At 37.7% G+C, this 16,189-nt stretch overlaps 1 protein-coding gene across 10 annotated transcripts in view; it reads left to right on the top strand.

Annotated features, from left to right (window-relative positions):
- PPP1R12A (protein phosphatase 1 regulatory subunit 12A) overlaps positions 1-16,189 on the top strand; it is a 126,094-nt gene that overhangs the window by 51,235 nt on the left and 58,670 nt on the right. For all 10 annotated transcript variants that reach the window (XM_035334857.1, XM_035334877.1, XM_035334824.1 and 7 more), the window contains exon 3: positions 11,798-11,916. In XM_035334857.1, coding sequence (XP_035190748.1) covers positions 11,798-11,916 — 119 coding nt within the window. The remainder of the gene's footprint in view (positions 1-11,797; positions 11,917-16,189) is intronic.

The following is a 16,189-nucleotide window of genomic DNA, read 5'->3' as shown; positions in this document are numbered from 1 at the left end:
CCCTTTCTGTTAGATTTCTTCTCAGTTACAGATTTAACTAACAGAGTATGAAGTGTTATTACTAGTGATAAGTCCAGAAGTGGATCTTTGGAGGATAACAGGAAGTTTTGATTTGTGTGTGCCAAGGTGATGTTGGTGGTCTGATGTAAACCACATGTAAACTGACTGTGCAAACTGATTTGGAGTTCAGAGTGATAGGGGTGCTACATGGTGAGTGAAAGATTTCGTACAGATACAAGATGCTACTTGGAAGAACACAAGGAAAGGCTAACTGGAAGAGTACAATTAAAAGTGGTGTTCCTCAGGGCTCTGTGCTGGGACCAGCGCTGTTTAACGTCTTTGTTGGTGACCTGGACAGAGGGATCAGGTGCACCCTCAGCAGGTTTGCCAATGCCACCAAGCTGTGCGGTGCAGCTGACACACAGGAGGGAAGGGATGGCATCATGAGGGACCTGGGCAGGCTGAGAGGTGGGCCTGTGTGACCCTCATGATGTTCAACAAGGCCAAGTGCAAGGTCCTGCATCTGGGCAGGGTCAATCCCAAGCACAAATACAGGCTGGGTGGAGAATGGATTGAGAGCAGCCCTGAGGAGAAGGCCCTGGGGGTGTTGGTTGATGAGAAGCTCGACATGAGCCTGCAGCCCAGAAAGCCAACTGTGTCCTGGGCTGCATCAAAAGCAGCGTGGCCAGCAGGGTGAGGGAGGTGATTCTCCACCTGCTCTGCTCTCATGAGGCCCCACCTGGAGCCCTGCATTCAGCTCTGGGGCCCCCAGCACAGGAAGGACATGGACTGACTGGAGCAAGTCCAGAGGAGGGCCATGAAGATGATGAAGGGGGCTGGAGCACCTCTCCTACGAAGAAAGGCTGATAGAGTTGGGGTTGTTCAGCCTGGGGAAGAGAAGGCTGCAGGGAGACCTTATAGCAGCCTTCCTGTACCTAAAGAAAGCCTGCAGGAAAGCTGGGGAGGGAGTCTTTGTCAGGGAGGGTAGTGATAGGACAGGGTGTAGACGTTTTAAGCTAAAAGGCTTTGATGAGATATTCAGAAGAAATTCTTTACTGTGAGGGTGTTGAGGCACTGGCACAGACTGCCCAGAGAAGCTGTGGATGCCCCATCCCTGGAGGTGCTCAAGGCCAGGCTGGATGGGGCTTTGGGCAACCTGGTCTGGTGGGAGGTGTCCCTGCCCATGGCAGGAAGTTGGAATTAGATGATCTTTAAGGTCCCTTCCAACCCAAACCCATCATTCTGTAATGAAAAAGAAAAGGACCAAAGATGAAACTTAACCCACTCAGGAAATGAGGACTTCAGAAAGATACACTATAAAGCTAACCATACCACAAAATACAAGCAGGAGAAGAAAATCTATTCCCAGACAAAGAAGAGCAACTATCTAAAAGAATGACTGACTTCTTACAAGTTGACACTGGTTTGTTTTGAGAGCTGTGAAAAGGTCACTTCAGGCTTTGAAAGATTATTTCAGTTAATGCATTTCTATTTGCTGCCTTGTTTCTTTCTGGAAGAAGAGATTGAAAAAAAAAGAAGATTAAGGATATTGCAAGACTGTTCATTGGTCAGAAGAGTAAGACAGGTTTTTGGGAATGAGATAGAAAATATGCTAATGTGGTACTCTCTTGTTTTTTTTCCTAAATCAAACTATGATGTTCGGTCTTTGTCAGGAACTTAAAGGTTGCTCCTCCTCCAAACTTTTATTAGACCTCTGCAAGGACAACGTTAAATTCCAGTAGAAAAAAAAGAATGGAGAAACTTGAAGAAGAGAATTGAGATAGAATTAATTGGCGTTTCTTTTGTGAAGATGTATCGTTGCAGTGTTTGCTATTTTCAGCAGGGTTTTTATGCATGTATGTACCTCCTAGGAATAATGAAATACCAGTTGAATTGTTTAGGTTGAAGGTGAAATCTCCTTTCTACAATCATGTCATTATGTGGTAGAGTTTAATCTTTTCTACTGTGTAGATGTGATCTATGTTTGGATAAGAACCAACTGGCAGAAATACATGCTAAGATATGGTTGATGGGTTAGAAGAAATTATAGGGCCTGATTTGATACCTGCTTGTTCAATTGAGGGTGTCTAGGATCGCTCGTCACTCTAGGATGCACAAAAACAGTGTGTGCTCTAGAGCTGCCTTCTTCAGCTTGGCTCACTGTCTGCATCTCCACTTGTGCCCCTAAGAATTTGCTAATATTGTATGTTGCAGTTCTGTTCCTTCAAAAGGAAATCTAACAGATTCTTAAGGTTGGAAATACCTTCTTCAAGGCTTTATGATTTACTAGAAGGTATCTGTTTTCTTATAATATGCCTTAGCTGTTCATTGGGTCAAATGAAAAGTCAAGGGATTGATGTCCAGTGTAAAGCTCAGAGCACCCTAATTTTTTGGCTGAAAAAGAATTTAAAAGGGCGGGTGGTGTCTAAAACACCATCCTGCTTTGAGATGTGATTTGCATAGGAAATATCTTGTTTATCACATAGCATAGGTTTTATTGGTATCCCAAGAACAATTTGTAATAGATACCTTACCTACGACTTCTGAAGCTAATTAAATATGAGCAGCTGAGTGATAAATAGGGAAAGGTGTTGGTTTTGAATGTGGTCTTCTCGGAGAAAACATGGGTGTGGTGTAGGTTGTCACTTTTTGCACCTCATTTTCTTTCAGCTTTTAGATTACTGTTTTCTCTGTTGTGAGTTTGACCCTCTTCTGCAGCATCCAGTGCACTTTCTAATGACACTAACGCAATTTGTGCACTTACCCTTTCTTACAGCTGTGCCTCTTGTTAGATATCCTAAGCTACGTCATTCAACTGCAAGTGATCTTAATCTGTGTGTATTTTTCTAGTCTTCTTATGCCTTACTGGGGCAGGATAAAAGCTGCTTGAATTCTTTTGAAATCTGTGTAAATATAGTGTGGTGTCTGTAGAGATGTGAGGCTGCTGTGCATTACTGAGAGTGGAGTTTCTTGGATACAGTTCAGATATGAAGATACAGAAATGCAATTTTGTTTATAAACAGCGGGTCTGACAGGATAAAAGTATAAAAAGGGAATTATAATTATCAATACCTCTTAATTGCAGATGAGGTACTGCTCATCAAATATTTGTATAAAGAATAGGAGTTTCTTTTGGACAAAATGTTTTTTTCAAGGAATTCAAAGTAGACTGGGCAGGTGCACGGCTGCTATGCATTGCAGATTGCCGATACTTAGTGAGGGTCAGACTGCATTTAGTACTTCTGGGTGATGCCAAAAGCTGCACTATGAAGGTAATGTTGCTCCATACAGAGATTTGGTCACTATATGATTGCATAAAATAATTATAAACAAGATAAATTCTATGACGTAGTGGTTATATCCATGCTAATATCTGTTTAAATGCAGTAAAAGGGTTTTTCAGAATCGGTCTTGGTTTAAATTTCTTTGATGTACATGCCAACACATTGCCGTTGGAGGAAAATATGGTTTTCAGCTTAAGGCTATCCTCATAATTTCTGATATAATAAAAAGAAGCAGTTAAAATAAAAATCAGTATCTGTGATGCTACTGTAGTCAAATCTAGCAATGCTCCTTTTAGCACAAGGCAGGAGGGATGATGCACACTAGCTGTGTGATGACCTCTTTCTGGTGAGCAGTTAGTTGAGGAGAGTGGGCAGCAGCAAGATTTCCTTCTTCCTCCTCCTCTTCTGCCTCCATGCTGTTGTTGGCTCTTCTTTTTAACCAGTATAATTCAGTTCTAAGTATTTGCCTTGGTGGCACTTCCTTAAAACACCATAACTGCTCGCAAATTTGCTACAAGAATGCATCCTGAGCACAGAGAGCCTCATGAGGTAAAGTTACTGTACTCCTTTGCAGGAGTACAGTAAAAAATGTTTGTCAAACTTAACCTTCATTTTTGCACAATAGAGTGCAAGAAAAATAAGCAAGTTTAGATAACAAACAGTATTGCTGGAGAAAAAAAAATCAGAAAACCAGTTACCTGTGGTTGAAAAACCGCATGTATTTTTGTTGACAGATGTTGTTATGTTTCATTACCTCTAGTATCTTTTGAGAATGCTGGACTTCAAAACATGTAGTTCTGATAGCTTAAAACTTGGTTATTTGAAATCCTTTTTTTTTTGTTTTGTTTTAAAAAAACGTGTTAATTTTTAAAGTATTTGCTATGCAATTTCATATGCTTGAGCTTGAAAAATCAGCATACCTTCACTAGCTAGCATAAAAAGCGTGGGTTAATTTTCAAAGACTTCAAAATAAAGAGGGGAAACAGTTGTTCACAAAGTGCATAATGAAATTAACAGTCGATATGTGCTTTAAAAATACTTTTTGTTTCACTTTCTTTCTGTTCTACTGAAATTTTTGCATTGTATACATCCTGGCAGTACCAGGCTCCACATTTTTTTTAGGGGGGAGGAATATGTTCTAGCACGTTTCCCTGTATAGCTTTCTTCATGTTTCCTACTTTCCTTGTCTCAGTTACTGTTTATTTTCACCTAAACACTGCTCTGCCACCCCTCATATGTCTTTCCTCTATATGGATACGGCAAAATATGCAGGCTTGTTTGCTTTTCTTTTGCTGTGAGTAGGAATTTTTACTGTTCCATCTTTGCGTGGTTAATGTTTAGGTAGCCACCTACATACAAGTTTTTCTAGAGCTTATTGCTGGCTTTTTTCATAGGTTACTTGGAACTCGGGAGGACTAAGAATAACCAGATTGTTTAGGTATTTACACTGTTTCTTCCCTGTTCCTGCATACTGAAAAGGAAGACAGATGTGATTCTAGCTACTGCGCTTCCTTGAGTGTGCAAGCTGTGGTGGGGGCTAGGGAGAGCCACCTGTGTGCAGAGAGAGCTGTGTTGGTTTGGTGCATTTTGGAGTACTGTCTTCATAAATACATTTGTACGTATATGTTACTTAGAATCAATAGAAAGAGCTGTTTGCTTAGTGGATGTTTTTCTCATCTCTATGGCTTACTACTTGGTTAGCTTTGGGAGTATTTGGTAATTCTGAAGCAAAGGCGTGTGGCTGTTCAAGATGCTTACACAACAGCTTCAAGAGGGAGAATCAGAGCAAGCTGGATTTGCTGCTGTCTCTCACGTAGTGAAGGATATAAAAATCTTTTCAAATTGGTCTATAATTTAGAAAAAACCTACTCTGAAACTTGGATTCGACTAGTGAAAAATGAAAAGAAATTGTCACTTCCTATTTTCTTAAAATAATTTTGGTCATCTGTTTCCCAACTATTATTTCTTACTCATTTTTTAAAAATGTTTCTAGCCATTTGAAATTCTTAATTCTTGTAGTTTTCAAGAAGAAATCGTGAATTCATCTGAGATCTCTGGTTGACATACCAGCTGTCTGAAAATCTTTCCCTCATGCATTTCAGGAGAAATAATTATCTAGTTTCGCCAAATAATCCTAATTGGCCTTATTTAACCTGGTGTTTTATATAGCTGCTAGCTGACCACAGTGCTCTTAGGGGAAACAGTTATCTTCAGGAAGTGCTACAGCTTTTCTTCTCCAAAATGAGAAAGATGTGTTTGGGAATCTTCTAGAGTTTGCAAAGAAATATAACCTTAAAAATGCCTGAGTTTTATTATGGTTAATTTGTAGTTTAAATGGCTTCGTAGCGGCCTGTCTCCTTATGTCTGCCTCGACTCGATTCTGAATGTTCGGAGACAGCAGGTAGAGGCGCAGTGGTGGCTGACAGCATAAGATGGCAGTTTGCAAAGTTCCTGAGTAAGACTTCCTGTGAATTTGACTTGTTTCTCAGGCCACTTGATTTCTTCTACGTCAGTCTTAAAATTATTCAGCGTAAAGTATTCTTGGCCCAATGAGATTTGTATGGTTTCAGTTCTGGTATTTAACACGGAGCCTTCATTTTCTTCTTTAACACATCAGATTAAATACAATTAAATACATCAGATTAACACATCTCGGGAGAAAAGTCAACTGCAGGAATGTATAGAGATAGGAGCAGGGGAAATTATTTGTTGGTGCTCTCTGGGAAGAGTGAAGAGGCCCCGGCTGTGCAGAGTGGCCTGCTGCCTGGCCTGTGTGGGGCAAGGAGAACTCGGCCATCCAAGCTGACACCTGTGAGGCACTTGCCTCATGTTGGGTATTTGCTTCAATTTTGTATTATTTAAGTTGTGGTTTGGTTTTAAATTTAAAAAGGCCTTTCTTTAATCTGTTGTTTTGAGCAATTATGTTGAGCAGTGCACCCGAACAGTGCAAGAATCACGTAGAGGCTGTGATCTTATCTCTTGATATCTTGTTACCCAGGTTGTTTACAGGTAGTTACTGCTTTGCTGCCTTACGTATTATATATTTTTGCTGTAAATTTAACAAAAGAAAAAGATAAAACAAAAATGGTTTTGAGAAGGGCTAGGCAGCTTGAGGTAGCATTTCCACTTTGGTCTGAGTTAGTAACAGTGTTGTCAAGAATTTAAATTTGAAGTGAAACTCTTCTGGCACTGGTTACGTAAAGAAATATTCCCAGACACTCCAACCAATAGAAGGTCTTAAAAGGATCAGGTTTACAGATTTAGTGTACTTTAACTTAAAAATAAAGAGCAATATTAAAATTTTATAGTTTTAACTTGTTAGATGTGGCTTGAAAGTCTGATTGTTTGGCCAGATCTTGATGTCTTTTTAGTAGTAATTTGAATGATTTACAAAGATGTACTTTTAAAAGTTTTTCAAGATGTTATTCAAAAAATACAGCAAAATAAATTGGCAAGCTGTGCCAAAAGAAGGCAATTAAAATATATATTCCGAAGATTTGCAACTTTTTAATTTGTTTTTACCTCCTGTGAACTGGGGGGCAGATGTTTGGTTTGTTTGTGCCTCCAAATGATTGCACAGCTTCTGTGAACATGGTGACACTTCTTCCATCTTTGGCTCCACATTATCATTCAGTTAAGGCACTTGGGGAATTAACTTGAACTCCACCACCTATGGATTTAAAAAGAAAAGAAGAAGAAGAAAAAAGAAAAAATGGATTTAAAAAGAAAAGAAGAAGAAGAAAAAAGAAAAAAAAAACAGCTGGGCTTATCCGAAACCGGTAATTAGTTAAAAGCTCTTGGGAGATCAGTTGTGCTGTTGGTTGGTGCCCTACTAACATTAAATCTTGTTTCCCTGCAAGGCCAACTTAGACATGCTTATTTCAAATGTAAGAGATGTTTTAGGAGGGTCCCTCTCCTCACATTTTTGGGATTAGAGGATCCTGTCCAGTGGTCTGACGAAGCGGCAGGCGGTGCTTGTTTCTGCTGCTGAGCTCCTGGTAAGTCCAGCAAGCAGTTGTAATGAACTGAATCAACTCAGGAGCCACGTCTCTGCCCTGCCTCTTGCTTGCCATGGTTTTTGTGACCTTCAGGTTCAGCAAGTACTTAAAGTTAATTATATCCCTAATTACTTTGCAAACTTGTTTCCAGATATGGTGAACTGGGACAAGGTTTGAATGTAAATGAGCGGCCCTTTCTTTTGCCGAAGTAAATAATATTAAAATGTTTTCTGAGAATAGCTAGTTGGTTGTAGCTGAAGAATTTTCCAAATTCCGATGTTTGAGAATTAGAAGTAAATGCTTCCTAAATGCCTGAGTAAGATTCGAGTTTGCATATACAGTCTTCACAGAGGCATCTTCCGCTCAGCTTACTTCGTGTCTCCACGTGCATTTTGTTAATAAATTTTCAACCAAAAGAATCATCAGTTGAAGATGATTATTCCTTTTATTTTTTATTCAGACTGTAGGCCAAATTGCAGGGTAAAATTTTTAACTTGCAATTCCTGAACTTAGTTTTGGTAAGGACTCTGTGGCTTTCATACAGTAATCTCAGAGGGTTATTATTTATTGTCTCAGCGATACTGAGATCCCATCTCTTTATTAAAAACGTTAAAATATACTTTTCATAATGTGATAGGAGAGAGTCTGGGTTACATAATAATGATTTTAAGTAAACACATCATCTTTTTTATTTTTTTTTTCCTAAGGTCATTAACTTCAGCTTATACTTTTATAGTTATTGAGGAATATATAGCAATGATTCCTAAAACAGAGATTTCAGATAGAAGTATTTTCACCTTCCTAAAGCAGTGCTATCATAAAAGCAAACTTCTTCTTCCAGTCTTACCCAGACTGCATAAAACTTGTCATGGAAACAGCAGGGCAAAAGTGTCAGGGACGATTTTGTTTTCCTGCTCGTCTTCCCTGGTATTTGTAGGATGTTTGTGATTCTTTATACTTGGGCCACAGCAGTATCTAAAATAGGTGCTTTAGCTTGAATATCAACACCTGAAAGCCTTGTCCCCCCAAATAAACATGGCATAGATCAAACTACTGTTCTCTTCTCATTTACTTACATTTTGAATGAGCACCTACCAGAACGTTATATAAATTGTCATATTTTCCCAAATTATTCTTTTATAGCTGTCTGTTGAACATATCTATATCACAAAAAACAAATTACAAAAGACACTAAGTGCCATTCCAAAATGTTTTATAAGTGGGCGGCTGTGGGAGTCCAATTTTTTTAAACTTTTCCATTGCATCCTACTTTGCATAAAGCACCACTTTCTGGACTTGGTATCAAAGGCCACAGTTTTAGGCTTTTATTGCACTGTTCCAGTTTCTTTTTCACTGTATACCATGGAGATGTATCAATTAAATATCAGATGAGGAAATTAAAGTTTTATTTTCCTTTCTTATTTTAGAAAGGTGAAATTTTAAAGTGGAAAGTAGTACCTATTTACTAAAGCTTTTAAAGAGCAATTGTTTGCTTTCGTTTTGAAACGTGGATAACTTTTTAAATATGCATACATAAATATGCACACAAAATAATACACTGTTGCATCTGAAAATTTCAGTTATATGGTACCGGAATAGGTGAAATGTCAAATATGCCCATATTCGAAGTCATAATAATAGTTTTAATTAATATTTAGCTTGAAGTACAGTTCATTTGGAAAGTGATTTAAAAAATATGTATTTGTAGGGTTATTTTATATGGACTTTTGCTCAGCTATGCCTTAAAAACACGGAGCATCATTCTCTTGATCTTGCTTACCAAATCTGTTTTCGCTCTGTACATGATGCAGAGTCAGGCCACCTACACATCTGAAATGATTGTTCTCCCTTCCCATGGCACGGCCAGGTTTCCTAATTAAAGCTATGATCCTGTAGGCACCAGGCTAACTTCATGCACCATCTAAACCTTGTCATTGCTTTGCTGAAACTATTACTACTATAAAGGAAAATAAACAAATACATAAACATGTTCAAGTTAGTGGCATCTGTTATTGAATGGCATGAAAAACAGAACAAACATTTATTTTCATTAGCAAGTTTAGAAGGTTTCTTTAGAACAGTTGGCATTTGAACATTTTTTTTAGAGTGGGTATTCCTATTTCATTATTCATCCCTGCGGTGTGGGTAGCAGAGGGATGCCTGGATGGAGTGGCCAAGGGAAGGCTGAGAAGGGACCATCACCGCAGAGATGTTCTCACTTCCCCAGCAAGTCAGCTTTCTCCTGCTTCTTCCATCCCTTCGATTCAAATGTGAATTTGGAGCAGGTTCACCATTTCCTTTTTCATCAAATGGCTCTTCCTTTGCTGACCCAGTAAAACCAAAACCCTGTAAGCACATGCAAAGGGGAACTCAGTAACTCCGCTTCTCCAGCCCTTCTGATCCTCCAACTTGGCTGGTTTCATTTTGATGTGTAAGCTGCTTTATTTTGGGATTTTACTTTAAAGTAAAAACCATGAAGTTGTTCACATGGCTAAATAACTTTCTGAAGTGTTACTATAGCCTTTTGTTCATTCCCTGCACTTTCTTATGCACTGCTCCTTTTATCAGGAGCAGTCTTATGCCCTGTATCTTACGCACTGTATCCTTTTATCTATATGTCTAGAACTGAATGAACAGGTTGAACAAAATACAACCACTTCAATGAGGTACGTATTTTCCTTACAAAAGTAGCTTATTTTTTTCCCTGCAGGCATTAGGTAGAAACAGGTAAAATAACAATTCTATGTTTATTTTAGAAAAAGGAAATTGAAAAGTACCTGAATGCTGACTGGGGATTTTCTTTTTTAATAAGGATATTTTTGTTGGTGGTTGACTTGTTTTTGAGTCCAAAGTTTTGACATTGCTAGAAAGTTATGTTTCCCTGTTGTTTTTGCCTGTTCAGCAAATACCCTGTATAGCAATTATCTGATATGTAATCTGAAATGCTGTGTAACTCCTGAAACAGTGGAACTAGTATTGTTGAGAACTTCAGTTACTTTGAAATAATTTTTCATTCAAGCAGAAGTTAATTCTTTACGCTCAAGAGGGGTTAAGGGTCACAGCAATGCTCTTTCAAGAGGAATAAAATAAAAACAGCACCACATACCAGCATCAAAGCTGGTAGTGTCAACTGATGGTATGTGTCCCAGGAGATACAGTTACACTTCTGGGAATTCATTTCCATTTTGTGGCCTGTCAGTCATTACCTTTTCTTAATTGCAGAGGTTTAATAACAAGTGCTGTTAAAATCATACATCAGAAAAAAAGAGAAGAAGGTGGATACTTGAAGGGCCAAGTTGTTGAATAAAGATAAGGAAAAAATGATCCTAGGTCTGGAATCTGTCATTAGTAACTGGCAGTAGTTAAATGGAAATATTTTCAAGTATTTGTATCAGTGGTGGATTAATTTTGTGATCAATTTCTGCATAATTTGACATTCCACCATAGTGAGGTTAAAAAAGCACTTTTGATTTTCAGTACCTGTTACCAAGTGGGTAACTAGTTCTTCAAGTCTGAGTATTTCCTTTCATTTCTTTTCCTCAAATATATGGAAGGTGTAAATTAAGCTCTGCGACACAGAAGGTATGTTTGTAATGTCATGCTTTTGCTGGGTGCTATTGTGGCTCAAACAGTTTAATTTGTTAGGTAAATAGAAATGTTATGGTCAGAAAGTGTAAGACTATTCTGTATTGTTCATTTCTTCTTAGAAGCCGACTACATTTTATGGTGTAGGTCCTCAGTAGTTTCATAGGCTTATGGTTTAAAACTGTGAAATAACTTAATCCTTTCTCAATTTATTGTTGGAATCTATCCATTTGACTTAATCTGAAATTCAGAAATCAATTCTACTGAGTCCAGGTTGTTGGCATCCTAAGATAGCAGTACTTCAAATAACAAACCAGTTAGACACGTGGGACTTGAATAGAGGGCAAAGTACTGCTTGCTTGCTCTCTCTCTCATTTCCCCAGGAAAAGCTAACTTTGGGAATACTTAGGACCAGAGGTGATTTTGGTTTTATTAATTTTATGAACATGCCTTAGAGACTAAGAGTCATCATTCCAAGAAATATATGGGTATAGAAAGAATGATTAGAGAAAGATGATGTGCCACTAAATATGGATGTTCTAGGAAGAGTAGCTTAATACATGGAGCTCATGGGTGTTGGTGTTTCAGCCATTGTTTGCTTTTGTTCATCACCTAACCATTTTCTTCTTTCAGTTCATGCAAGCATGTATTTAAATATGATTGGAAATCTTTGTGGCAAACTGAAATTCTATTCATGTAAATGGGTAGTATGATAAAGAGACATATAGGTATTCAGGGATTGTAGGTGGTCATGAGGGTTTTTTTGCTTATACCAAATATGGTTGCTTCTATTAATTGTACGTGTACATATGTATATCCATTGCATCTGATATCTTAATGGCTGCTATTTTTTGCATCAGCTTTATTACGTTGAAGTTCATGTTCTCTTTTTGTTTACCAAAAAGTTTGTTTTTCCTTTTCTATTGGCAGGTATTTAATTAGCCAAGGAGCACATGTAGGAGCTGTAAATAGTGAAGGAGACACTCCATTAGATATTGCTGAAGAAGAAGCAATGGAAGAGCTGCTTCAGAATGAAGTAAATAGACAAGGTAATTTTGAATTTGAAAGGCTGTTTTTGTTTATTGAACACTAAATATGCTTTTGAAAACTTGTGTTAATTTAGCAACTTTAAATTCAATTATTTTTAAAAAGGGTTGTCAATACAGTGTACAGTGCTGAAGCTGTGTTCCAGTCATTTTAAGTCATCCCAGCCTTTTGAGAAGAAAGAACTTGGAAGTACTGAACTCAGGTGTTGGTTGCATTCCTATATTCACTCACCTCAACAGAATTTAACTGGTGTTCAGATGGTATGGGTGGTATACAATCCATCTGGGATGCAGACTTCTATGTCCCAGCTTTAAAATGTGTCTGAAGTAAGACGTCTCTATTGAAGTAAATTACCGTGGGAGGGAAATAGGCACTTTTAGGGTGACTCAGATGTCTGTCAGTGTTAGTATGAAGTGAATCCAGCCCAAAGGGAACTCCTTTCCATTGAGAGCCTAGAATAACTGAAACAAGCGTAAACAACTATACCGTGTTACATAAACCACCCTTTGCATCTAGTTCTGACCTTTCAAGTACCCTTCTGCTATGCCAAATGTCTGAAACTACTTCTTAGGATAAGGAGCCTTAAACTGTTTTAGGCCTGACAGCCAGTCAGGAAACTTTAAGCTCAATCTGGTAATTTGTGTGCCCCCCTGAGAGCACCATGCACGTGAGCATTCATGTAACAGTTAATGGAAAGGTATCAAATTTTGATAGTATCATTTTAAAACATATATCCTAAATATGTCCATTTTACTCCTAGAAAATGGCTGGGGCAATGCTAGCAGTGACATCTTTGCAAGAGGGACTGGCCTCTAAAAAAACTCTGATTCATTTTTCTCTGATCCTTTTTACCTCCTTACATTGCTATTTCCCATTTTGCAATCCTCAAGTGGTTTTTCCAGGGTTTTTGAAAATTTCAGGTTTTCCCATTCCACAGATGGGAGAACATTCAGATGTTGTTGACTCATCGTCCTGAGTCTCATAGGCATGCATTACTATCCCAAAACTCTAAGTACAAGAAGAGGGATGGTGTAGGCATCATACTCTGAAGGAAAATCGCAGTCTGTGAAGATGGAGCCTTTGTGAGGCGCGTGCTAGGGAGCTGCATCTCCATTACTTCTGGCCATCTTACTCTCTCTTAAAAGTCTTCTTCCTATGTTAATTTTTTGTAGCATTGATTTTATATCTCTAAAACAGATTTACATAATGTAATAGAAAACAAGAATTGCTTCAGGCTTTGCTGTGGTTTAATTTGTACGCTTAAACCGTTTAATGCCCAAAGGAAATGTTGAAAATAAAGTGGTGACATGATATAGAGGGAAATAAGAGATGGGTGCTAATACATAGAAGCAGACTGTAGATTCAACAAAGACTTTGATTCAATTATTTATTGCTGCTAACTTAATTTTAATTGATAATTCTCATAGCTAGCACATAAAAGACTCCAGATTAGATAGATATGAATATTTTTTGTCAATTTTAATTAGTTTGGACAAAAGCACAGTTGTTATTATTTTATTATTATTATTATTAAGAATACTTTTAATTCTTGATGGAAAGTCACTTCTGGAGTGTACCTCAGTCTAAATTCTCTGTGTAGTTTTTGATACGTTTGACTTCACTGGCATGCTATATTAATTGGCTGTGGTTCTTTGTAAAATTGACATTATTCAGAAAAAGAAGACTCTTGCAAAACCTCCCGTATATGTTATTGATAATATATTGCTATAAGTTTTTATGTACATTTTTACAGTGCAGATTCAGCATTAATTTTTACTCTTTTTTCAAGTTTAATTATTTTGAACAGCCCAATTGTAAAGTCAGCATTGGTAACCTAAACTAAATGCCACAATTCGTTGAAAATTTCGGTGTAGTTTACATATTTTATATTTAAAACTTACAGTAGAATATCTATGGCACTGTTTTTATAAGCCTGAGGAGAAAGGAGATGTTCCCACAGTGTAGCTGTTAGCTTCCAAAGGGATAATCCAAACTATTTTAAAATAATGAATTTCAGTTGCTATGGAAAACCTTTTTCAAGCATTCCTGCTACGTGTTTATGCCAGGATTGGCTGAAGGTTTTTCAGAAGACTGGTCTCTCTATGATGATTTGAGAAATATATTGGTTGAGGGAGGCACCATGTAAGGTGAGAAACTTCCCAGGACTCTGCTTCAAAGTGGTTTGACTGCCCTCTGGAGAACAGGGGACTTCGTGCTGTCCTTAAGAGTGACCACACTTTAAACATTCGTGCCTCCATTTCTGCCTTCCTGGTGATAACGGTGCTCTACACATAATATGTGTGTGTGTATATATATATTTATACACACACACACACATTTTATATATACATATATGTGCATGTATACTTGGAACTGGTATTAATGCCTGCTTATAGGTCTGTTACAGAACTTGGAAAAGTCTATATTCTTTGCTGTTAAATCTATCTAGAACTAGTTTTGCAAGGTTTCAACCTAGGTATTTCATGTGTGCTTTGTTTTATATGAATTATTCTTTTCATTGTTTTATATATACATATTTCATATGTAAGATATATATATCTTCTACCTCGTTTCTTTGTAAGACCACTTAGGAGTTGCAGTTTTGTGGAAACAGGGAAGAAGGCAAGTAGCATCCCTCCTTCTGAATTTGTGTCTGAAGATGTAAAAACTAAGGATTTTTACCTGAAGGGATAAAATCACAGGAAATATTTAATGATCGCGAATGAGGATGGAATAGAAAGGGTATGAATCTGAGTATGAAATGGGAGTGTGTATCTTAATAAATCACAAGACACAGGAGCCTCAGCATAAAATTTTAAATAATGTGCATTTGGTGGCATCCTTAACTTGCACATGAAGTAATAATACATACAGAATGACTATTTAGCCAAGATCATGGTCACTTGAAAAGTGCCCAATTGTACATATGTTGTGGCTAGATTTCAAATTTCTAAAATAACTTAATTGTTTATGTCAGTGTGGAGTTAACACTGAGGTATTGTGACAGTTTCATCTTTGAATGTACATGTGGTTAAATGCAAATATGATTCCAGCTTTACCATTGCTCCTTGTATTAAATAAAGCAATACTGCAGTTTTGATAAACCAAATCAACTGTGGGGTCTCTGGAACATTAAACCCCATTTCAGTGTTACTGGTAGTGGAAAATAAGCCAATTTATTTTGACAAGGAACAAACCTGGGTGCCAAAAATCTTACCCCTGTGTGGATATAACATGCAGCGTGACAGTTATGTAGACATTTTCTTTCTTGTCTTCGGCAACTTTTTAATGTGTATTTATTCCTACATTTATTATAGTTCCTTTTTTGCGTTGCTTAGTTAATGCAATGAATATGGCTTTCTACATATTGGCATCAGCAGTAAGGGAGGGCTATTTTGTGGATCAGGCTGATCTGATTGATGTGATTTCAGATATTTTGAAGTGATGATGTTTGACATTGTTTCTGTTAGAGATCTGAGGAGAATGACCATGCTAGCTTATCCTTTTTGCTGCTTCCACAGGCCTTGAGGCTATAGAGGAAAAATTTAAATCACAGTCTTTCAGTTCAGCCTTCATTAGTTTGTTTGTATTTATGACCAATTTTCACAAACATTGACTTACAATTTAAGGGCATATCTAACTACAGCACTGAAAATGGGAGCCTCTGGAGATGCTAAATTCACAGGCAGAAATCATAGAATACAATTCGGCTCTATGTGCCATTGCAGGCTTAATGCAGAGAAGGATCCAAAGTGTTTGCTCATCCTGTTCTAGCATTCAGATTACAAAATCTGAACTGTCTAGAGAGGAGGTGGTCAGCCATCATAATTAATCTTCCTGTTTTACATGTCCTTTTGGTAGGATTCACAAAAGAACACAAAAGAACACAAAAAGAACAGAACTTGTCTGTTAGTATTGTCTTTCTTCAGCTATTCTGATCTCCGTGTGCAACACTTCTAAACTGCGACCTTTGGTTCAGGCTTCTTCTCTCTTTTCTTGTGTCTTCTCATGTGGGCCACAGGTCCCCCAACAAGACCACCTTGTATTCTGCTGAGCATATAGCAGGCCTGTCTTGATACAGCGTGCTATGCAGTCATCCTGAACTAACGCACTTGTTATCCTGTAGATGAAGCCACAGCACTCTGACAGTAGGGAAAGCATTTTTCTACCTGAACCTTCAAAGGAGAAAAAAAAGATTGTTTACTGAATTTTGTCTAATTTGGACTAATTTTGCAGCATTCTCTAATACTTTTCTATTGGTTTTGGTATATAAAT

Source organism: Oxyura jamaicensis, chromosome 1 (genome assembly GCF_011077185.1).
Source record: "Oxyura jamaicensis isolate SHBP4307 breed ruddy duck chromosome 1, BPBGC_Ojam_1.0, whole genome shotgun sequence".
Classification (NCBI taxonomy): Eukaryota; Metazoa; Chordata; class Aves; order Anseriformes; family Anatidae; genus Oxyura; species Oxyura jamaicensis.
This window is presented reverse-complemented; position numbering and strand designations above follow the sequence as displayed.